Raw genomic sequence first — 24092 nt, 5'->3', positions numbered from 1 at the left:
ATATTCTTCCATGCATTCATGTGGTTCAGGTCATCACATCGCCTTAAACTAAATTTTTCGTGCATCCAACAGCGCTTTCTTATTCTTCTCAATCCTCTGGACGACGTTTTCAGGCATCATATTCTCAACAAACAGTGCAAAAGCGATCCTCTTGACCACCAAAAGCCCGACAGATGAACCAAGGGCAGATCTACCGGTAACAGCGAGATTACATCCCTGTCGTTTTTATAGAACTAGTGAAAACCAATGAAATTGAAAAATCTAACAATATCAGAAATATTGACAATGCAAAACAGAAGGGAAGGGAAGAGTGATACTTAAGCTGAGGTAGAGATTAGTTTTTGTCAGGTCTGCGATTTTCTGCATTTGAGTTATACAGTTCAAAGTTAGAAGTATAGGGAGCAGAAAGGAATTGAAACATATGTTAACCTAAAACTAACAGGAAGTGATGCTATAGAACCGATACAAATACTAAAGGTGTTTTTCTCAGAGCAGAGATCAGTAAACTTCATGCACCTTCATGTGGTTCTTAAAACGCTTCGCACGTTTGTCAAATTTCTCCTGCACCAAAATGGTAGAGATCAAAAACAATGACAGGAAAATGCTGAAAATATATACCAGTAATAGACTGAAATTAGCACAAGGACAATCCCCCCCCCCCCCCCCCCCCCCCCCATTAATCAACTCCTGTTCAAGGTAAAACCCTAACCAACTCTGATCCTTCTAGTATCATCAAAGTAGAGAAAAGATGCTGGAAAATAAAGACAGGCAAGAAGAGAAAACAAATAAGAGATACCGGTGTCCAAAAGTGAAATAACCAACCTTGTCGATCTTAAATCGGGCGCGAAGCCCACCATTCGAGTACCCGAGCTTTATGACTTTACAGGGCCTGTCATGGATTGCTACTTGTACTGCCTGACTCATAATAGAAAGCCAAGTTGAAATAGTTGGAGCTTTAAAAGTTGAAAGAAAACGCAGAGCACATGACATGATATCTCAATCAAAGGTAGAAATAGAATAAATCAAACCCAAGGTATCACTTGAGATATGAAGATATTAAAAGTTATGGCATAGGCAAGATAAAAACAATGAAGAAGGATATGTCATTTTTACCACAGGGACGGGAAGACGGGTTAGAAACAAGAGTTCAACAAGCTTCTTAGCCCTTGCAATAGAATCTTCTGAAGCCTTATTGGTTGGGAATGCTCTCATGGTAGTGATCAGTTTACCCTCGCTTGAAAACTGACCCTGAACATAGTTCAGAATTTTCAAATTATGAGATCCAACAAGTGGCTAAACAATCATTAGCTCCTTCAATATGAAAATGTTACTCGACATGATACTTTCTTCAAAATCTCCATTTCGATCTCAAGTATCTAGCAAGAGATTTTTGCATGTTATTCAACACTAGTTTAGCTGAGTCTGGTACCAACTGAAGCAGAGAAGCAGCCAATTCATTCTGTGTGGAATCATTCCCACTCTTATTATCCATTTATCCCCTAAAGCAACCCCGGCACATTCCTTAATTTCCTCTCTGGTAGCTTGTGGTTGAAGATTATTGGAAGAAAGAAAAATTTCTGCATTTCTAGCTAGTGAAGATTCTGGCTCCTCCATATTGGCAAGGGAAGGAATGATGTTGGTCACTATGCAAGTGCAATAAGAAACAAAGAAATGCAGTAAACATCTAGTGAAAGAATGATTAAAATTTAACATATCAAAAGATATTTGCAGCATTATGCTACTTGTGCATTTTTTTATTTTATTTTATTGTTAATGATCTACAACTACAACTTCTTGTGGCCTGAACTGATTGTAGTGAGAAGAACTAGAAAAAGATGAATTAATTGCTAATACCCTTAAATTAAATAGTTTGTAACTAATAGAAACACAGGACATGTTATGACATGCAGGCCTAAAAGGACAATTGTTATCAAATGTATGATTGCAACAACTTCTTAAAGTAAGTGATTAATGACCGTACTATCCTGCTCTATCTTAAGTGGAAAAATACAAGATTTTGAACAACCTTACGTCTCCTTAATCTTGGTTTAACCTATATGAGTTGGAGAGAAGAGGGAATGAAGCCAGTACAGCCCTACAATGCAAGAATATATGCATTCAGTTTTTTTTTTTTTTTTCTTGTTCTCTGAAGAGAAGGTCGGTCCTATACGGCAACACAACACCTATATTTCAGAGAATTTATTTGTAACATTTGTGGACATGCACCAATGCAAAACATCATGTACATACCATTGTTACCAGCATTAGTTGCAGTTTCTACAATTTGTGGAAGAGGTCTTCTAGCTTCATCATTGAGGTGTGCAGGCATAATCCAATCATGAAGCGGATCAATGCCATTATCAAGTGGCTCGCTTGCAACATGAAGTAGATCTATATAGTTGTTTTCATTGACCACATTATTCTTTGCCTGTTTTTCTCGCAGCCCCAGCTTCATGTTAAAGTAGCAGTATACAAGCTTTTCCAACTTCTGATATGCCAAACAGTTCATTTGATTGCTATGAATAATAGCAAATGAACTCCAATTTCTCTCACACGCATAAAAAGAAGCCGTTTGTGCCAAAATACGCATTGCAATTTTCTGCATGTTTGGTGCAGAATACCCACATTGTGCCCACCAATGCAATCAGCTGTAAATCTACTACAATGAGTTACGTACTGCTATAGTAGATCAACATTTTCTATTAAAGAAATTATATGTGTGTGTGTGTGTGTGTGTGTGTGTGTGTGTGTGTGTTTTAATGTATACATATACCACAAACCTGTTTTTTCTTGTTTCTCTTGTTTTTCTTACTATGGTTGACCCAAATGATTCATTTGCATCTCTAAAGCATACAATCTGCATTAACCATTTGAAAATTGGTCATTTATAATCCCAAACTTTTTTAAGGTTGTCATCCATAAGTTACCTCATCCACAAACGTATTCGCAATTTCTCCATTTATGTTAAATTGTTCGACAATTGTTGACAGAGAGTTTGTGAAACATGTGCTATAACCAACATCAGGTTGATAATGAAAATTTGTCCTCACCCAAAATCGCTTTGAGGGTATTTCTCCTCACCTAGATTCACCTTGAGGGGATTTTTTCCTCACCTCGATTCGCCTTGAGGGGATTTTCTACTCACCTAGATTCACCTTGAGGGGATTTCTCCTCACTTAGATTTGTTTTTAGGAGATCTCTCTTCACACATATTTTCATTTAGAGAATTACTGAGTTTTTTTTAATTTTTACCTCAAATTTTATAGATATTTCTTCACTTTATCGGAGATATATCACAAATATCTAATATATCGGGAATATTTGACGATGTCGGAGAAATTTCGCAGAAACGGTAAAAGATAAGATATTTACCCCCTAGATATATTGGTCCGTTGAAAAAAGGAGATATCGGAAATATCGCAGATATTTAAAACCTTGAATAGAACAACACAATAACCTGCCCGACCGAGAAACCCAGTAAAGTGCTTTCTAATATGGGTTCTTTCCAAGAACGGAAAACCCTTAAATTTCAACTCCAGAATTTCCAAACCAAAACCAAAACCAAAACAAATAAACAATTAAAACTGCTTTCTAATATCAGTTCTTTCCAAGAACGGAAAACCCTTAAATTTCAACTCCAGAATTTCCAAACCAAAACCAAAACAAATAAACAATTAAAAATAGAAACGTAGGGTGAGAAGTGAAACTCACCCTCTCGCTGTTTGACATAGGGATCGACCTTGTCGGCGAGTCCGAGGTCCAGCGGCAATGCCGGAGGTGGAAGAGGTGGTGGAGGATCCTGCACGTCCTGTTCTGGCAGGTCTTCGACAGTCACTTCTTCCATGTGCTCCTGGAGCTGAACTTCTTGGTTTTGAAAGATGCCGGCAGCGAGATTCAATGCCCTATCCAAATTGTAGCGAAGTAACCTTGGCTTCTTCGAGGATGAGGATCCTGAAGCCCCAAGCCTCTTGGTCATCGTCGAAGTTGATTTTCGATTTCAAACTCTGGATACCAAAGAAAGAACCAAGGGGATTTGTTTCTAGTAGAAACCCTAACGAGACCAGAAAGGATAGGGAGATGAATTTTATACTACCACACTGCGCACCGTTTTGCCACTTTCTTTTCTTTTCTTTATTATTGTTTGTTTTTTACTGTATTAATGTCGTCCACGATGGAGGGTTTAGTTTTCTGATTTGTTTATGGGAAAAGACTTCGCTAACCAGCCCTGGTCAGCATGGGCTGCCCATGATTCTCTAATAACCTACCAAGACTTGACAAGTAGGGCACCTTTTGTCTGGCACCCTCTTTTGTCTCTTCCTTTACCCAAAACGTTCTATGATCTACTGCAGAACTACCTTATTTACATTTATCTGGGAAACATAGTGGGCCCATATTGAGTTTGTTTATTATAGCATGGTTCAATTATAAATCTATCATCTATACTCAAAGGTAAACGTACAGTTAAGTTTTCACTATTTAAAATTCCGATCATTGATAGACTTGAGTTAATTGCTATCTGTAATATTACTAGCAAAGAATTTAAAAAAGAAAAAGAAAAGTTGAGAAAATTGAAAGACTATAGAAAAAGTCTTAAAAGAGAAACTCCCGACTACTGGGATATCATTTGTAGAATTCAAACGAGAATCTATAAAGTCGAGCAGAATATTGAAAATCTCTTATATTTTCTTAAAAAGGAACAAAAACCTCTTGATTATTTGAGCATTGGTTAGATCCGCAAATCACTAGTATCAGAGCTTGTAAAGAGATCAAAAGGGGAATCCCCAATGGGGATAATGTCTGAATTAATATTAGAGAAGTTGAATTCTCTACTTATATCCTCTGATGAGAAACATCAGAACTTGTTACAAGAAATATCTAGATATCGAGATCATCTAGATAAAGTACCAGATATAATCGCTCAATTAGAAAAATTGGAGCAAAAAATAGATTATATCAAAGAACTTCCAAAAACGGAAGGAGAAAAGCTAATAAGTGTTAGTAGAAAAATCAATGAATAGCAAAAAACGCTGGATTCTATGAAAAATATACTGAAGGACAAGAAAGTGCCTACAGTAAAAACAAAGAAAGCTAATGGATTTAAACCATTAGAAAGGCTAGATAAGAATCCTGTTCCAAACATGATTTTTCTGGAACCATCTACTAGTTATACTAGTATTCGGTACGAAAACCCGAAAGAAACGAGAGATGTCAAAATGATGAGCATCTTGGGGAAAAAGAAAGAAGTACAACTCCTAAATTTTGATGAATTTGAATACAATGAAATTGAACATGAGGTGAAAAACTCCTCGATTCCTAAACTATCTTTTAAACAAATCTACAAAAGGGGAAAGTTTGAACTGATGGACAACCATCATTTCAAATTGTTGGAATTCACAACCCCTTCCACAATAGGAGAAACAGATCTCTTGATGATCACTCCTGATGAAGTGGCAAGAGCAAGAACAAAAAATTACCAATTTATGCATATTGGAGCAGTCCAAGTAGGCATAAAACTTCTTGCCCGAGAAGGTATAAACTGTTCAGTTCTCTGTGTCTTATAAGACAATAGACTAACAGATTTTCAAGCTAGTCTGTTGGGAACACTTGAAGCATCTTTATGCAATCAAGTGACATGTTTCAACTGCTTTCCAAATTTCTCAACCAGCTTGAAAGATGCAGTTCACTGTCTAAGACTGAGAGTCAAGACAGATGGCATATCAATGAAAAAAGATATGCAAGAACTGGCTATAGTATACAGAATATACTATAAATTAATGAGTACCACAGTAGAACCTAAGACAAGGATATCAAACATCTCAGGTCTTACTACTGGGTTCCTCACCAGCCAGAAGAATCATTCACAACAAATTCACAAGGTTATTTGGAATGAAGTAACTTTTCCTATTGAATGGAAACTTTGTGGTCCAAAAAAACCAGCAAAAAAATGCCAAAGCGGCAATATATGAAAGCAGAAAGACTGGAGATATCAGTCTAAAATTTGATGATCACAGAAAAAGTGACGTCTGTCCTGAAAATACCAGGATAAACAAAAAACTTTTTAGAAGAAGCTACAGCACTAGAGAAGCTAGTGTTAGTGGTACCAGATTCTCTATTGAATAACCAATAGAGCCCATCACTGAAGAAGAATTAGAAACTGATCTGAACAGACCAGTAAATATACTTAGAGCACAAAAGCTCTATGATCTCTATGATGAAGCAGAGTCCTGCAAAAATCCTGAATGATTAGAAAAAATAATCGAAAAAATGAAAATTTTCAATACAGGAAAGGTAAGAAAAGTCCTTCCTTATCAAGATATTGAGATGGAAGAAGGAGATAGCTCCAAAACTTTCATCATTAGAGAAAAGGGAAAAATAAAACTCCTTGTACAGAAAGCCCCCACGGGCAAAAAAGAAGAGAGAAACTCTCAAAGATTTGTCCCAGAGGACAACATACCTAGAGTTCCAATCACGAACTACGACACCTGGCTAAATCTAGACAATGCGCTAGATAAAATAAAAGTCATTGACCAATGGGTAGATAGCCTGATGATGGCCTCTGCTCTTACCCTTGGGAAATTTGAAGCACCAGATCTTTAGGTATACTATAAAACTACTCTCACTGGAGTAGCCAAAAAGTACTATCTATCGTTGGCCTTCAGATTGCCAAAGAGTGTTGATGACAAATGTTCCTCCACCAATGGTGATATGAACATTTCTAGCTACCTTGCTCATGGTTAGGTGGCTTCCATCGAACTGGACACCAGTAACTATTCTTTTCTTAGCCTCTTTCCAAAGTTTTTCCGGAATTGCAAATCTCTTTGCAACTATAAATCCTGATCCATTATCTACAAATGCATGTAGATGATATTTTTTGTGATCAGGGAATTTGAGTCCAATCTCTATGTAGTTGCTGTATCTACTAATTGAGACGACTTTCGATTGTTGAAACTCATTTTCTTGAGCTTGTTCCTGAGGTATGAATGGTTTACATTCTTCTGAAATTTTTTCTAGTATTTCTACTAGTTCTATAGTTGTATTGAGTTTTTCTCAACAGCCATCAACTGGGAAAAAACATGAAACTGCTGAGGATCCTAAAGAAAAAATCCTCAAAAGGTTCCTGCTAAGTCCAAAAGGACTAGCCACAACTGATCAATCCCAGGGTAAATGATTGGCTAGCCCGTCTCAAATGGCAGACGGTAAACGCTCATCAAGACCGTTGATGGCTGTTGCTTTGCCAAAAAGCAAACCAACTCCAACTGGAGTTATAAATGTTTTTAATTATGAATTAAGAACCTTTGCTGATCCTGTGTTCAGAACTGGCAGGAGGCTAGCTTAACACCAGCCTGGATAACCTCTTATTTGCCTTTCAAGAAAGAAAAAGTGGTATTATGTTCCCAGCTCTGTTCCCATTAGCTGAAGAACTCCATGAAAATGCTAGACCATAGCATGAAGAAGTTCATGTACAGCAGAGTGCTGTTAGAAGTGAAAAAATTCACTATCTTGAACATCCAGAAAGTGCTAAAGTTCCTATCATAGCACTAAAAGAATCAGATTGGTTTGAATTCCATAATCTGATTGGAAGCCATAATTCTGAAGACTGTATTCCTCCAACCCTCTTCATTGTTGCAGGACTTTATGTTGGAAGATAAGGAGTTAATGTTCAGAGTAAACATCCTCAATAACACAAGCTTTGGCTTGTTGAAAATGGTTTTGTCCATAATCTATGGACCAAAACAAATGATGATCTCAAAGGCCTACCCCCTATCATCGTCAGCACGGTCAAAAATGCCAGAAAAAATGACTGTACTCTAAAACTGAAGTTCAGATCTACTCCACCAGAATGGATTCATAGAACAAACGGTGAAGTTGAATACATTTCTCCTTATCATTATGTGAGAATTATTCAAAAAAGATATCTTCAGCCCGCCTGTGTTGGATACAATGGCCAGCCAAATTCAAGTATTCCATGGATGAAGGCCATGTCTCTCGAATACATCAAGAAGATCATCCAAGAAGATACAAGAAATACTTTCCCGGCAGCAGGAGAAAAAACAATAATCATTGCTTATGATCATCCTGAAGCAATCAGCAGTGACCTCTTCGTATCTCTCACAAGAAAAGAGATAGACTCGACAATGGCATGCTTACAGTGGGTTGAAAAGCTTGAAAATGACAACCACTATAAGATGTATGTAGATACAAATGTCGAGGAAAATGCAACTACTGCCAGAATGGCCAGGATGGATAGCAACTCATTTGTCCTCGGCCACAACTCAGAAACGGACGAGAACATGTGAAGCAGCAGGTGTAGAAAGCACCAAAAGCAACTTTGGACTTTTCCAAAAGCTGTTTTCTCTTTTCAAAAAGAAAGCAGGTGAAAAACATTTCACCAAAAGGAATCTGGTTTTAGCCAATCGACCTCCATCATCAGGAGCACTCACGAAAGCAGTCACGGAGTTGTTCTGTACATTTTTATGTTTTGAATTCTAGTTTGGAGTCCGCTCTCTATATAAGAAGCTTTAAGTTTCAGTTGTAAGGCATCAGAAAAATTCCTCCATACAAAACGTTTCATATTGAGTCTAGAGCAGAAATTTGAGCATAATCATATTCTCTCAAAGAGAAAGAGAGCTAAGTAATAGCAGTGTGCACTTTTCTTGCTCCAGTGTGGAGTGTGCTTATAGTCCAAGTAAGTTTTTATGAATTCAGTTATGAGTAGCTAAAACAGTTTTTTTAGCTGTTTACCCAAGAGTGAGGCTCTGGGTTTTTAATCTGTATTCATGTTTACATAAATAAATTCTGTATGAGCCCAGTACACTGTCTCAATATTTTTTTGTTTTTAGTTTATGCAATTTATCTGTTTATCTTACCAAGCTAAATATTAGTATTCTAAAGCTTAGAACAGCAGTGATTCCGCCCTGAAAGTAACCGTTTAGACAGGAAGTCATTAGGTGAAAATGTGGCATGTTGAAGGCTAGATCTGTGCTTTAGATTTCTTTTTCTACATGCTTGATGATAAAAAGATAAAAGTACGTAGAAAGGGAATAAGGGACACGTGTAAATTTCTTATAGGGACATCCCAAAACCTAGTCAGGAGGTGCTAACCACACCTGGTCAGCCAAGTACTATCCTCATATGATTTCAATTGCGACCTGCCGATTAGTTTTCTGATTTGTTTATGTAATTATTTTCTAAAGAGAAATATGGGGGATGTCTATTTAGTAATTTGGTTTATGAGATTTTACAAAGAACTTAAAACACACAACATATGTAAAATAGAGAAGAAAGATTTATTAAATCTCAAAGAGAATCTCCATTTCTTGTTTGAGTTACTGCGAATCGGCCAGGTCACTTGATTGCCAGAAAGAGAGATTAATTTCTAAAAATAAAGTCATTTCTGGCTTGATCTTACCAAATCTAGCTATTCCGTCTCTAGTTTTTAACCTATCCCTAACAACTAAGGAGAATCCAGCTGAAAATGTTAATCTTAGAAGGAGTTCACAGTTTGTTCAATAAGTCAGTTGGTCATGGTTTCTAATATTATCATTCTACAACCAAGTTGGCGATTTTGACAGAAAATATACCATCTGAGGGGGAGCAACAAGAATTGAAGCAATTTATTTGCAGTCGTTGAGGATATCGATAAGCAATTTATGAATATGTAATATCACATGTGTTGTAGGAATATAACTTTTTGTCGAGTCGTGCGAGACATAACCAACTTTCACGTGATACGTGATTGTTGATCTTTAATTTAATTTTTAGTTTATTTAGAAGCCCAAAAGAGTTCTACAACATATGGAAATGAAAATAGTTTAGACATAACAATAATTAAAAATAAAAATAAAACACTGTACAGAGCACCTTTGCCAACGAACATTATCTTAGTTATTACAGCAATTAGATTAGCAAGGTACTGAAATTTATGTGAGGTTAAAATTATAACGACATAGCTTACCATCAAGTCTTCCTTAAATTCAGTGGCCGTCATTGTAGTTATTACAGTAAGTAAGAACATTGTCAGTACACAAAAGAGACAGAGTAGTACTTGATTAAACATCCATGAAACTTAACACAGACAAAATGCAACGAAATTTAACACAACAGCCGTCAATCCATGAAACGCATTCATGATGAAACTTAACACAGACAAAATGCAACGAAATTTAACACAACAGCCTGACATCCATGAAACGCATTCATGTGGTTCAGGTCATCACGTACATCGCCTTAAACTAAATTTTTCGTGCATCCAACAGCGCTTTCTTATTCTTCTCAATCCTCTGGACGACGTTTTCAGGCATCATATTCTCAACAAACAGTGCAAAAGCGATCCTCTCTTGACCACCAAAAGCCCGACAGATGAACCAAGGGCAGATCTACCGGTAACAGCGAGATTACATCCCTGTCGTTTTTATAGAAGTATAGAACTAGTGAAAACCCATGAAATTGAAAAATCTAACAATATCAGGAATATTGACAATGCAAAACAGAAGGGAAGGGAAAATCTATCATGGCTGCGTGTTCTCGTGCAGCCAGCTGCTCCTTGAATTATAAAACGTCTCGCTTAGCGAGTTCAAGAGCTACAGCGATATCGGTTGTGCGTGTGGTAGAGCCGCCAGCCGTGAATGTGGAGGTATCGCCATCAGTGGGTGTAAACTGTAGTGCTCGGTTAACACCATCCTCCGAGACCAGTGAACACCAAAAATACTAAACTTTCCTCTGAATTTACTCTACGTACTGCTTCTCATCTTCTCTTTCCACTGGGCTGCTAAAGTTGTTGAATTAATCTGCTTTCAGATGAGATCCAACAAGTGGCGAAACAATGATCATTAGCTCTTTCAATATGAAAATGTTACTCTACATGATACGTTTTTCAAAATCTCCATTTCTTAAGTATCCTATCAAGAGATTTTTGCATGTTATTCAACACTAGTTTGGCTGGGTCTGTTACCAACAGAAGAGAAGCAGCCAATTCATTCTGTGTACGTGGAATCATTCCCACTCTTATTATCCTCTAGAAATCCTGGCACATTCCTTTCCTCGCTGGTGGCATGTGGTTCAAGATTATTGGAAGAAAGAAAAATTTCTGCATTTCTAGCTAGTGAAGATTAATTCTAGCTCCTCCATATTGGCAAGGGAAGGAATGATGTTGGTCACTATGCAAGTGCAATAAGAAACAAAGAAATGCAGTAAACAGATTAGTGAGAGAATGATTAAAATTTAACATGTCAAAAGATATTTGCAGCATTGAGCTACTTGTGCATTTTTTTTTTTTTTTATTGTTATTGATCTACAACTACAACTTTATGTACTACTTGTGCATTAATTCAAGTGCAGATTGGCGGGGTGGAATATTCATATTATGCCAACAAAAATTAAGGATAAACATGAGATGGCTGTTTCACATATTACCAAAATATCAGATGTATGGTACTCATCAGCAAATTCAAGACAGCCTGCCTCAAACACCAATTTAGAGAAGTACAGGCAAAATTTGAAAGTATCAAGACTTATGATGAATGGTATCAAATGAAGAACATGTGTAACACAAGATATGTGGCCTGAACTGATTGTAGTGAGCTAGAAAAAGATGAATTAATTGCTAATACCCTTAAATAAAATAGTTTGTAACTAATAGAAAGACAGGACATGTTATGACATGCAGGCCTAAAAGGACAATTGTTATCAAATGTATGACTTGCCGTATTCAAATGGTTTCTGAAAAATTTTCAGCGGGTATAAGAGTACTATATACTTGCCCGTATTCAAATGGCTCTATCCTGGCCGCTGGATTGTGAGTGGGGAAAATGGACAGATGTGATTTGTAGAGAATCTTACCATACAGAGTAATAGGGAAAAGTAGTCTGGGGAAAGGGAGTGATGATACCCATTACGCTATCATGTAAATAGATATGGGTCTTTAATAACTTTTTCACCTAATTCCAGAGAGTAAAGAGTCTTTACTGTGAGTTGAAAGTACAGTAATTTTTTCTTTCTTTTTGTTCATATAGATTTTGGGATGTAGAACATTGCAAGGTTTCATATTAGACTGCTTCTCATCTTTGCTTTCTGCTAGAGTTGTTGCATATGCTGTGAGACTATAACAAGCTTCATTATTAGGTCATCGTTACTTGATCGGATACTCTCATTAAAACTCTGCTCGAATATCATGTCGATCTCCCCTAAGATATGATGAGAAGAAAGAAAAATGGAGGAGCTAGATGAATATGTGACTGCATGCTGTTAATAAGAATTGGACAATCCGGCAAACCAATTTGCACCATAAGAAAACCTGATTAAACTTGAAAAAACAGAGGACACAAACAGTATGAACAACCAAATGTATCAAAAGATCAATGGATTCTGCATCAAAGAAACCATGGCCATGCCAATTTGGATTGCAGGAATGAGAAAATGCCTTGCAATTTGCAAAACATTATTGTGCTATAATCAACTATATTCCTAACTGGAATCATATAAAGACTGAAAGCACCCCATATAACAATGCACGTGTGTTTCAGGGTTCCACATTATTTCAAGTACTTCTCATCTATGCCAAATGTTTCCAACTTTAATTCTATATGAAAGTTGGTCAATATATATGCTTCTCCAAAATGGAGATTGCTTCATAGTTACCATGAGCGGCTTGATTCTAGGATCCAGAAGTAACTATCATTTACAATTTAGATTTCTGTCCTGGTTGGAACTCTGGAGAATTAAGTCTTGTTATCAGGTTCTTTCCTTTTTCTCTGCTCTTTTTGCTTATCATTAAAACCAACAGATGGCGCCAAAATTCTCCAATTCTCCTTCAGTTTTTCCAGTCGAACTAATTGCATTGCAATGTCTGTAGACGGAAATTCGGACTCCAGATTATAATCTTTGATGCATTGGTGCACAGCTCTTAGATAACCTATTAGGTTGTCTACAGCCTTAACCTGAGATAAAAAGTATTCTTTAATATATGTATGCATTGATGATGCTCCAACATTTAACTATTTAAGAAGCAAGAATTGGATGTCCAAAAAAGAGCTGAATACCTTTTCATCAAGAGCAATCCTTATCCTGCAAAGTACTTCAAAACATTTCTTTGCATCCTCCACATATTCTTTCAAGAGTGGTATTGGCGGTAGCTTATCAATTAACTTGAAGGTGCAAATAAATCTGACAGCCTCAATTATATGCTTCTTTTGTATCAAAATCAGAATGAAATCTGCCAAGTATAATACAAACTTATAGTGGTCACCAAACTGATCAACAAGAAAAAGAAAATAATATAATGGTCAAAGTGGAGCACAAGCCACACACTAGGAGAGACAATATTTTAGAAACTTACCAGTGATCTTAGCTGCAAAACCATGTGCATGACACAATTCTAGAGCCTTTTCATTCTGAGAAATCAACCCAAGAAGCTTTACAATCTCATCTACATTTAACATCGAAACCAATCCATACATAGCAATGAACAGCAAAAATACTAAACTTTCCTCTGAATTTACAGTATTGCCTCTCATCTTCTCTTTCCACTGGGCTGCTAAAGTTGTTGAATCTGCTTTCAGATGAGATCCAACAAGTGGCGAAACAATCATTAGCTCCTTCAGTATGAAAATGTTACTCGACATGATACTTTCTTCAAAATCTCCATTTCTCAAGTATCTAGCAAGAGATTTTTGCATGTTATTCAACACTAGTTTAGCTGGGTCTGGTACCAACAGAAGAGAAGCAGCCAATTCATTCTGTGTGGAATCATTCCCACTCTTATTATCCTCTAGAAACCCTGGCACATTCCTTTCCTCGCTGGTGGCATGTGGTTGAACATTGGAAGAAAGAAAAGTTTCTGCATTTCTAGCTAGTGAAGATTCTGATTCCTCCATATTGGCAAGGGAAGGAATGAAGTTTGTCACTATGCAATTGCAATAAGAAACAAAGATATGGCGGTAAACAGCTTAGTGAGAGAATGATTAAAATTTAACATATCAAAAGATATTTGCAGCATCGTGCTACTTGTTCATTTATTTTATTTTATTGTTAATGATCTAAAACTACAACTTTATGTACTACTTGTGCATTAATTCAAGTGCAGATTGGCCGGGTGGAATGTTCATATCATGCTAACAAAAATTAAGGATAAACATGAGATGGCTGTTTCATATATTTCCAAAATATCAGATGGTACTTATCAGCAAAATCAAGACAGCCTGCCTCAAACACCAATTTAGAGAAGTATAGGAAAAAATTGCAAGTATCAAGACTTATGATGAATGGTATCAAATGAAGAACATATGTAACACAAGATATGTGGCCTGAACTGATTGTAATGAGAAGAACTAGAAAAAGATGAATTAAATCGCTAATACCCTTTAATAAAATAGTTTGTAACTAACAGAAACACAGGACATTTTATGATATGCAGTCCTAGAAGGACAATTGTTATGAAATATATATATATATATATATATATTTCATATATATATATATATATAGAAATCACGGCTTGCAACAACTTCTTAAAGTAAGTGATTACTGTACTATATATGCTGCTCTTAAATGGAAAAGTACAAGATTTTAAACAACCTTAATCATCTCCTTAATCTTTGTTTGACCTATATCAGTTGGAGAGAAGAGGAATGGAGCCAGTGCAACCCTACAATGCAAGAACTATATGCATTCAGCTTTTCTTTTTTCTTTTTTCTTTTTTCTTGTTCTCTGAAGAGAAGGTCGGTCCTATATGGCAACACAACACCTATATTTCAGAGAATTTATTTGTAACATTTGTGGACACCAATGCAAAACATCATGTACATACCATTGTTACTAGATGAAGGAATAGCCTCGTTGGTAGCCCCAGGAGCATGTTCTGATTGCTCCTTGTTCAATAGAAAATCAAACTGTGTCTGCTTCAATCCAAGGTCTTTGACCTGTTGATCAAGTTCCCTCACTTCCCTCTCAAGTTCATGTGATAGTGAATCCATGTCCTTTTCGCCCTCTTCCACCAACTTTTGGAGTGAATCCAAATGCTTTTCACTCTCTTCGGCATTCTTTAGGAGCACCACCAAATGTTGTTTCTCTTCTTGTACTGACTTCTCCAGCAAATAAAACTGCTTTTGTTTCAATTCAACCTCATTGAGGCGTTCGTTGACCCTCGTCTCTGTCAACTTAAACTCCTCAACTTTTGATTCAACTTGTGTCTCTTTCAGTTCAAGTTCCCTCTCTTTCCTTTGAACTTCATTGAGGCAGTATTTGACCCTGTTAGCAATAAAATGAAGTTCTCGAATAGTTTGATTCAATAACTCTTTTTTCAATGCAAGGTTCTCAGAGAATCCTTCAAGTTCCTTCTTTTTCAAGTCAAGCTTATGGCACCAATCCTCCATGGATTTCTCTAGCAATCTAAAACTTTTCACTTTCACATCCATTTCCCCAATAACTTTCTCAATCCTCCTCAAATTAGTCGTCCCCTCTTCAATACGGTTTTGGATCAAATCACACTCCCTCTCATTTTCTCTAACCAACTTCTCAACTTCCAAAAACCTCTTCTCTTGACTATCAAGCTCCTGGCTCTTTTCTTTAATCAATAAACTAACACACTCCAACTCAGTCTTAACTTGTTCAACTTGTACTCGCTTCTCTATAATCACCTCCTCAATTGCATCTAACTCCTCCTCCTTGGATTCCTTCAGGGACTCAAAATAGGACTCCTTCTCTTGCAACTGCTTCTCTCGGAGCCCGATTTCCTCCTCCCTGGTATTGAGCTCTCGGAATTGAGTCTGAAACGAATTCCGGGTTGAGTTGAAGTGCTCTTCAACCTTCTTACAGAGGGAATGACAATTCTCAAAGGCCTTTTCGAGATTACTCTGCTTCAACTCCCATTCCTCCAAATCCAAGACTACCTCCTCCATTGTGTTTGTCCACTAAAAACCCTATCCCTACTCCTCAACCCTTCAACAACCCCAAAACCTTTCTTCAAACACCTGGTGTTTATCACAGACATGGCAATTTCTTTATATAAGAACACCAAAAAGCTAACACCACCCATTACACACTAGTTCAACAAGAATAAAGACAAATGATTTTCCCACAAAATTAGTACACAAACTTCACAAGCAAATGCATAGTAACTAAAAACATAAACACCTGATGTGCATCACAGACATTGCAATTTCTTTATATACAAAAACCAAAAAGCTAACACCACCCACTACACACTAGTTCACCAAAAATAAAGAACAATGATTTTCCCACAAAAGTAGTCCAGAAAAGTTTACAAGCAAATGCATAAGAACTAAGAACATAGTAAATAGAAAAAGAGCTATTTGTGCTTGAAGAGATAAAGATAGTACCTTTGGAAAAATGGGCTTTCCAGAATTCCAGCAATGAAAAGTTCCCAGTTCTTGAGCAACAAAGCTCTGATCTTTCAGATCATCAGACAAGGAAGAATAGGCTAAGGGCTTATTTGGGTTTCTGGGTAGTGAGAAAAGAAACGGTTTTAGGCTTTGTAAAGGGCATTGATAAATACTGAGAAAGTAGGTTAAGCTTAAATGACAGAGAGGTCTTCTTCTTCAACACTTATGAAGCGTGTGAGGTTCTCAAGCGTGCGAGGTTAACGGTTACTTTTTTGTGCAGTATGAATGTGGTTCCCAAGGTTTTTAGCGGGTACCAGATAGACTGTCACACACACACACAGCATTCAAATGGCTTTGGGAAGATTATGACCGTTGGATCGAGAGTATCGGGAACCGACGGACGGGATTTCAGGGAGGGTCACTAAACAGAGTAACAAATGAAAGCGTTCTGGAAACAAAGTAAATCATTGTCAGCTGTACAACTTTGTACCTCTTACAGCATTGGAACTCATTTGGAAGATTGGATTAGGGTGGGAAGAGCTAGCTTAAATTATGTGAAACAAAATTGCAAGTCGTAAAACTCCTTCAGTATGGCAGAGTTGCTCAGACAGGTTACTCTCATCGACATCCTCACCGAATATCATTTATCCCTAAGAAAAATGGAGTAGCTAAACCCAATTTTACACCCAGCAATAGTATGAAACATCTAGCTAATGAAAATTGTACATTCCAGATTGTTTAGAAAAACAAGAAAAAAATCGAATGAAACAGTAGGAAAAACCAGATGTGACAAAAAAGCAAGGGATTCTGCACCAAAATAATCCTGGTCATATCAATATTACAAAGAAAGTACAGGGAGTGCAGACCCTTAAGAGCTATACTAGCTCAAGTTGACATAAACATCCAAACCTGGAATCATACACAAGCTAAGACCGCCCCAACTAACAGTTACTGTGTGTCCTCCATCTATTTCTACGATTCCTAGCTTTCGACAAGAATGTCGGTCAAAATATACAAGCTTCTCCAAAAGGGAAGCAATTCCACAAAAGTCATGCCATCAGTACAATTAGGGGTAATGCTAAACTATAGCCAGTACTTTGCACTAAGAATTATCTAGAGAGTTACGATGCACTCTGGTCCTTCATAATTACCACCAGTGGTAGCTTCATACTAGGGTCCAATACCACGAAAGACAATCTTCATTTTACGCTGCTGTTGTGGTTGGAACTCAGGGTCAGAAGTGCTAGTATTATGCTTCTTTCTTTTTCCATCCTTGTGTTGATCAATGATACTGGGACAAAGAGGGGGCACCAAAAGTTTCCAATTCTCCGCCAGTGTTTCCAGCTGAACTATTTGTATTTCAATGGCATTGGACGGGTGTTCGGATCCAAGGTTGTAATCTTTGAGGCATTGAACCAAAGCTCTTGCATCAGCTATTTGTTTTTTAAAAATCTTGACCTGTGATCAAAAGTAAGCCTTGAAAGATGTATATTTACATTAAAGATGGTTCTTATAACTATTTAAGAAGCAAGAATTGAAATTTCAAAGAATAGCTAATTGGGTACCTTTTCATCAGGAGTAATCCTTAACCCACAAATTTCTTTGAAACTTTCCATTGCATCCTGCACATACTCTTCTAGGAGTGGTACTAGGGGGAGCATGTCAGTGAACTTGAGCATGCAAATACATCTAACAGCCACAGGCAGCTGCTTCCTTTCAATAAGACTGTGAATAAGATCTGTTATGTGTACAACAAAATTGTAGGGTCCATCAAACTGGATAGGAGAAGTTCCTCAAGAGAATTGCATATTATCAGCTGCCAAAGTTACAGAAATCAAAAGATGTAACAAGACACACAGTAGGAAAGATAATAATCAAGAAAATTACCAGCGATCTTAACTGCAAAAGCATGTGTCTGACATAATTCGAGAGCCCTTTTATTCTGAGAAATCAACCCAAGAAGCTTTACTATCTCATCTACATTCAACATAGAAACCAATCCATACAGAGTTATAAACAACAAGAATGCCAAACTCTCCACTGAATTTTTGGTATTGCCTCTCATCTTTGTTTTCCACTGGGATGCTAGATATGTTGCATCTACTTTCAGATGAGGTCCAACATGTGGTGAAATACTCATTAGCTCCTTCAATATGGAAAGGTTACCTGACATTATACTTTCTTCAAAATATCCATTTCTTAAGTACTGATCAAGGGATTTTTGCATATTATATAACACGAGTTTAGCTGGGTCCTGTAACAACCGAAGAGAAGCAGCCAATTCATTATCTATGAAATTATTCCCACTTAAATTCTCATTTAGAAACCCTGGGACATATCCTTCATCACTGGTGGCATTTGGTTGAAGATTTGAGGAAAGAAAACTTGCTGCATTTTTAGACAGTGAAGATTCTGGTTCGTCCGCTTTGACAAAGGAAGAAATGTTGTTGGTCACTGTGTAATTGCAATAGAAACACAGGTCAGTGAGTGAGTCAACGATTTTGAATTCAACTACCAAAAGACGTTTGCACCATTGTCCTACTTGTTTATCGAATCAAGCAGGAAGTTGTGGGGTGGAAGAACTATAGCATACCAAGCAAAATTAAGGACATCTAATGTGGCTGTTTCGCATATTTCAAACATCACATGGTATTATGAATGAACTTAAGAAGACTGCTTAAAACACCAATTTTGAAGTCTTATGAAATGCCATCGCAAGAAGAATATAAGCAGTAGCACAACTGCTGCACAAGATATGTCCACTGAGAGCCTAATGAGATCTAGAAAAAAGATCCAGAAAACATAGTTATAAAATAACAGGAACATAGGAAACTGTTTATAATCAACTAGCTCTTGCTCTAAAAGGACAACTTTATTAATCCATGTAACAATCATTGCTTGCAAAGACTTTATGAAGTGAATAAGTACTCCACTATGCTGCTCTAGAATGCAAAAGGACAAGAGTTTGAACCACCTTAATCATATTCTTAATCTTTTCTTAACCTATATGAATTGGGACAAAAGGAAATTCATCCAATGCAACTCACAGTGCAACAGCTATAAGCATTCAGTTATCCCTTTTCTTTTTTTTCAAAGTGTAGGTCCTACATGGCAAGACATTAATATTTCAGAGAACTTATGTGTGAAATATATGATACATGGACACCAAAGCAAACATGAAGCCTAAAAGATTATTACCAGATGAAGAAACAACCGCATTGTCAACCCCAGGTGTATATTCCAACTGCTGAATCTTCCCTGGCGAATCAAATTGCGCCCAGTTCAATTCAAGCGCTTCGGCCCGCTGTTGAAATTCCCTCTCTTTCCCTTTAAGTTCATCAGATACCAAATCCAAATTCCTTTCGCGCTCTTCCACCGACTTTTGGAGTGAATCCAAGTGTTTTTCCAACTCTTCTGAAGTCTTCATGAGTACATCCAAACGTCTTTTGTTTTCTTCCATCAACTTCTCCATTAAACAAAGATGCTCTTCTTTCAATTCAACCTTATTGAGGCGTTCCTTGACCCTCATCTCAGTCAACTCAAGTTCCTTAACTTTCGATTCAACTTCCTTCTCTTTCCTGTGAGCTTCATTGAGGCACTCATTGACCCTCATCTCAGCCAACTCAACTTCCTTAACTCTTGATTCAACTCGTCTCTCTTTCAATTCAACTTCCCTCTCTTTCCTCTGACCTTCATTGAGGCACTCATTGACCCTCATCTCAGCCAACTCAACTTCCTTAACTCTTGATTCAACTCGTCTCTCTTTCAATTCAACTTCCCTCTCCCTCCTTTGAGCTTCATTGAGGCACTCTTCGACCCTCATCTCAGCCAACTCTACTTCCTTAACCCTTGATTCAACTCGTCTCCCTTTCAATTCAACTTCCCTCTCCCTCCTTTGAGCTTCATTGAGGCACTCTTCGACGCTGTTAGCAAGAACATGAAGCTCTACAACATTTGGTTCTAATAACGCCTCTTTCAATCTAAGCTTCTCAAACAACCTCTCTAGTTCCTTCTCTTTCAATTCAAGCTTACTGCTCCAATCCTCCATTTCTTTCTTATGCAAGTCAAAACCTTTCACCTTCAAATCCATTTCTTTAATACTCTCCTCAATCCTAATCATCATATTGGTACCCTTTTCGATACGATTTTCGATCAAATCACACTCCCTCTCTTTTACCCTAATCAATTCCTCAACTTCCAAAACCCTCCTCTCTTTATCATCAATCGAAAAATTAAGTCTTTCCAATTGGGTCTTACCTTCTTCAAACTCCAGTAGCTTCTCTGTAATGCCCTCCTCAATTGCATCCAACTCCTCCTCCTTCGACTTAAAGCCGGACTCTTTCTCTTCCAGAAGCTTCTCCCGGCGCCCAATTTCCTCCTCGCGGGTCTGGAGCTCCTTAAACCGGGTCGAGATTGTGCTCCGGGTCAAGATGAACTGGTCCCCAATTTGCTTGCAGCGGGCTAGCAAACTCTCGAATGCTTCGGCCAGAGCAATTTGGTCTACCTCCGATTCTTTCAAATCCGAGATCATCTCTTCCATTTTTGTTCCTTCTCTGCAAACCCCAATTCTAAAGGAGAAAGCTTTGGAAACCCTAATTCTACAAAGGAAGAAAGGAGAAAGCTTTCTCCAATTTCTGAGTGAGGTCCCTGAAGTAGTGAAGTGTGTATAGTTTAGGTTGGTCACGTAAATAGAAACAAAAGCCTTTCTCCAAAGGACACCTGTACAATTTTTTCAACTCTCTGTTTTTTTTTTTTTTTGGTTATGCTGAAATGTTTGGCTTGAAGATAGGTTTACCATGTTGGACCAGGAAAAGGTTTTGTAGGGTTTAACACAACGGTACGTGGTACTAGTGACTTCCTGTTGATCTCTTTCAACGTTACAAAAGATCACTATTACCATTACCACGAATATGACATACAAGCTCCTCAATTGAAAGTTTCAATTATTATATAAAAAAAAAGTCTTTTGAAGATCGAAAAATTGCGATAAATAAACTATTTATTGTCAAATAATTTTTTTTCTTTAGTTTCCTTAAAGGATTATGTTCCCAGACTCTTTGTTGATCTTTTTTAGCTTGGAAATGAGCTGTAGGGAGGAAATAAGGATAAAAAAAAAAGCACAAGTCATTTTCAACCAGGTTTGTAAAAGCAAGCTCAACTAATAAAATGTTCATTTCTATAGTGCACCAAAAGTGATACTTTCAAACACGTCGGAGATTTTTTATGTCAAACCCGAAAGTGAAGTCTAATTTTGGTGTAAATTTGGGAAAACACACTTTTTTTTTTTGAGAAGAAATAGAATCCATTAATAACCAAAAAAATTACAAAGCATTGGAATAACCGGTTGTGGTATCAAAACCACTACACATATTCCTACCAAGATCCCTAGTTATTTGGGAAAACACACTTGTTTGCAATTATTTGTAGAATTGTAGTCATTAGCTTTGGGTGTATTGCAATTATTTATAGTAGAAACATCAAGAAACAATTGATAATATTACAACTGAGAATGTACAACAGCTTCATTCGTGAGTCTAACTCAAAAAGTCTACTTTACAAAGAAAGATTAAAAGCTGACCCACATGAGCAACTCTTTTTTTTTTTTTATCGAAGCCTATCAAAAAATGGAAGGGTGTGAATCTGCATCTAAATTTTTTCTTTCATTCTATTTTTATTATACCCCTCATATTTGGATGAAAAACGTTGAATAACTGAGGGTTGCAAATTGGGACTTCTAGAAAAAAAACTTGGCTAGAAGTCCCAATTTGGCTAGAAGTCCCTAAGCAAATTGTCCCTAAGCAAAAAACTTGTGCGTCACAAGAAAAAAAACCCTAAGCGTGCTCTGCCGCACCTCCAAGCTCCAAAGCCGCCATTGGTAGTGCCTTGCGCACCACCCCACAGCCATCTTACGGCCTTTCTCCTCCTCTCCTCCTCTCCTCCATCTTTGTTCTCAAATGGCTTCTCTTGAGGAAGTTACTGCAAGCTTCCAAGCATCTCTTGCCCTAGCAGGAGATGATGTAGTTGATATCACTATGATGTCACGTGGAAAAACTAGAAGAAATTCTCAAGCCTACTTGTTGGGAAGATCCCTATCTCCCAAGCCTGTGGAGATCAATGATCTTCGTCGTCACTTTTGTAGGATTTGGGTGGTGGAAAAAAACTTCAAAATTCAAGAGAGATCAAACTCCCTTTTCCTCTTCTCTTTTGATCACCGTGGTGACCTGCGCAAGGTGATTAGGGGAGGGCCTTGGAATTATGCTCGAGCTCCAATGGTGTTGATGGAATATGATGGTGTAACACCAGTTGAGAAGATCCCTCTTAACCTACTTTACCATTAGGTACATATCACTAATATCCCTCCTACTTATGAGAAAAAAGAAACTATCATGGATATTGCTACTGTGGTTGGCCATCCCCTTGAACTTGATGAAAAGCTTTTTAACAACAAAGGGGAGATTAGGGTTAGCCATAATATGCTGAAACCTTTTTTTTTTTAGAAAAAGCTGAAAATTGATGATGGGGTTGAAGAGGTAATCCATTACAATTTTGACAACCTCTTTGGACATTGCGAGGATTGCTAGTTGGTCTTCCATCCTACTGGTTCGTGTACTGCTGCAGGAAAAAATAAAAACACGACTGTGGTGCAAACTTATGTACCAAAAATTGATTTTCTGAGTAGGAATTTTCTGGTTGATGGCATGCCATTTACTTTTAAATCCTCTATTCCAACTGCTATTACTATATCACCTTTTGAGAATATGAAAGATACAGGGGCTCGTAAGGCCAAAAGGTCTATTGTGCTTCGTGAGCCTGACACAAGAAAAGACAATGGTTTAGCTATTGTGCCTGTTGAAGAGCAGTTACCCAATAAGAGAGGTAAGCGAACTCCTACCCCTTCACCTCAGAAAGTTCAAACCCCAATTCTAATTGATGAAAACAAAGGACAAGTGGCTCAACCAAAGAAGCTCAAGATGCCTAAATTTACCACTAAATTTAATGCAAAATCTTTGGGGCTTTAGGAAACTCCAAGAGGTTTAATGGTGTCGGTTGAGGCTACAGAGACAAAGAAGAAAAGGGGGCGTCCTCTTGGAGCCCGAAATAAAAATCCACCAAAGACCAAGAATGAAAAGAAAACTGCTTCTCCATTGTACGTTTCTCACCGATTCACCATGCTCCTCTAGCCCTTCGGGTAAGGACAAGGGGAAAGGGATTGAGTAAGCTGTAAGTTGGTCTTTAGCTTGCACACTAAACTCTGCTATATTTTTGCACTAAATATTTGATCCTTCTGACGCACCACAATTGCGTGCATTAGCAAAGGGAGGCTTAAGTCCAAAGTATTTTTTGTAAGCATGGTTGTTTGTTTAGTTTTTTGGCAAGCTCTTGAATAATTGAGCAAGATTTGTAACAGTGAATGGTACCGGGTGTCCTTATGGACCGTTTGTATGTGCCGTTCTATTAATGGAATTTATTTGAACTAAAAAAAAAAAATGAAGTCATGAATGTTTATTGATTATTGAAACATTGAAGAAGTTGTGAATGGCTATTGTGATATGGAATGAGAGAACTCTTTGTCTAGTCGAGGCAAATTTTAAGGATCCAGGGTTCTGGGTAACCAAATGTCCTCAATGTGAGCATATAGTTTGTTGGTGGGCTTATGCAAGAAATTCCCAATTGGGTTCGTGTATAGTGGCTATGTTGGCGCTAGTGATCGAAAGTGTTCTAGGAAAAAAAAGGGCTTAATAGCGTCAAGAGTTT

At 37.5% G+C, this 24092-nt stretch overlaps 2 protein-coding genes across 6 annotated transcripts; both read right to left on the bottom strand.

Annotated features, from left to right (window-relative positions):
- Positions 1-12361: 12361 nt before the first annotated feature.
- On the bottom strand, positions 12362-16510 carry LOC112194453 (FRIGIDA-like protein 4a). Its single transcript, XM_024334691.2, has 5 exons — positions 16335-16510; positions 14804-15965; positions 13334-13900; positions 13038-13210; positions 12362-12935 (listed from the first exon to the last, which is right to left on the bottom strand). The coding sequence occupies exons 2-5, from the start codon at positions 15891-15893 to the stop codon at positions 12717-12719; spliced, it is 2049 nt and encodes a 682-aa protein (XP_024190459.1). The 5' UTR covers positions 15894-15965; positions 16335-16510; the 3' UTR covers positions 12362-12716.
- Positions 16511-17142: 632 nt separating this feature from the next.
- On the bottom strand, positions 17143-21004 carry LOC112191322 (golgin subfamily A member 6-like protein 6). Of its 5 annotated transcripts, none has more exons than XM_040516808.1 (5): positions 19966-21004; positions 19536-19935; positions 18225-18791; positions 17903-18075; positions 17143-17795 (listed from the first exon to the last, which is right to left on the bottom strand). In XM_040516808.1, the coding sequence occupies exons 1-5, from the start codon at positions 20875-20877 to the stop codon at positions 17508-17510; spliced, it is 2340 nt and encodes a 779-aa protein (XP_040372742.1). In that variant the 5' UTR covers positions 20878-21004; the 3' UTR covers positions 17143-17507. The 5 variants fall into 5 exon arrangements, with proteins under 5 accessions (XP_040372742.1, XP_024186403.1, XP_040372741.1 ...); XM_024330635.2 differs by having other exon boundaries at positions 19536-20154; positions 20260-21004; XM_040516807.1 differs by having other exon boundaries at positions 19536-21004.
- Positions 21005-24092: the final 3088 nt, after the last annotated feature.

The sequence above is a fragment of the Rosa chinensis genome, chromosome 3 (genome assembly GCF_002994745.2).
Source record: "Rosa chinensis cultivar Old Blush chromosome 3, RchiOBHm-V2, whole genome shotgun sequence".
NCBI lineage: Eukaryota > Viridiplantae > Streptophyta > Magnoliopsida > Rosales > Rosaceae > Rosa > Rosa chinensis.
The sequence above is the reverse complement of the archived record's forward strand: the minus strand, read 5'-3'. Positions and strand labels throughout refer to the sequence as shown.

Bases quoted from the DNA above. Each gene is read 5' to 3' on its own strand.
- LOC112194453 (XM_024334691.2), bottom strand. From the start codon at position 15,893: ATGGAGGAGGTAGTCTTGGATTTGGAGGAATGGGAGTTGAAGCAGAGT. The intron at 13,211-13,333 runs GTAAGTTTCTAA...TATACTTGGCAG, and splicing joins TTTTGCAGCTAAGATCACTG to ATTTCATTCTGATTTTGATA. The intron at 12,936-13,037 runs GTATTCAGCTCT...TTTTTATCTCAG, and splicing joins GGATTGCTCTTGATGAAAAG to GTTAAGGCTGTAGACAACCT.
- LOC112191322 (XM_040516807.1), bottom strand. From the start codon at position 20,877: ATGGAAGAGATGATCTCGGATTTGAAAGAATCGGAGGTAGACCAAATT. The intron at 18,792-19,535 runs GTAATAATCTTT...GCAATTACACAG, and splicing joins TGCGGTTGTTTCTTCATCTG to TGACCAACAACATTTCTTCC. The intron at 18,076-18,224 runs GTAATTTTCTTG...TACACATAACAG, and splicing joins TTTTGCAGTTAAGATCGCTG to ATCTTATTCACAGTCTTATT.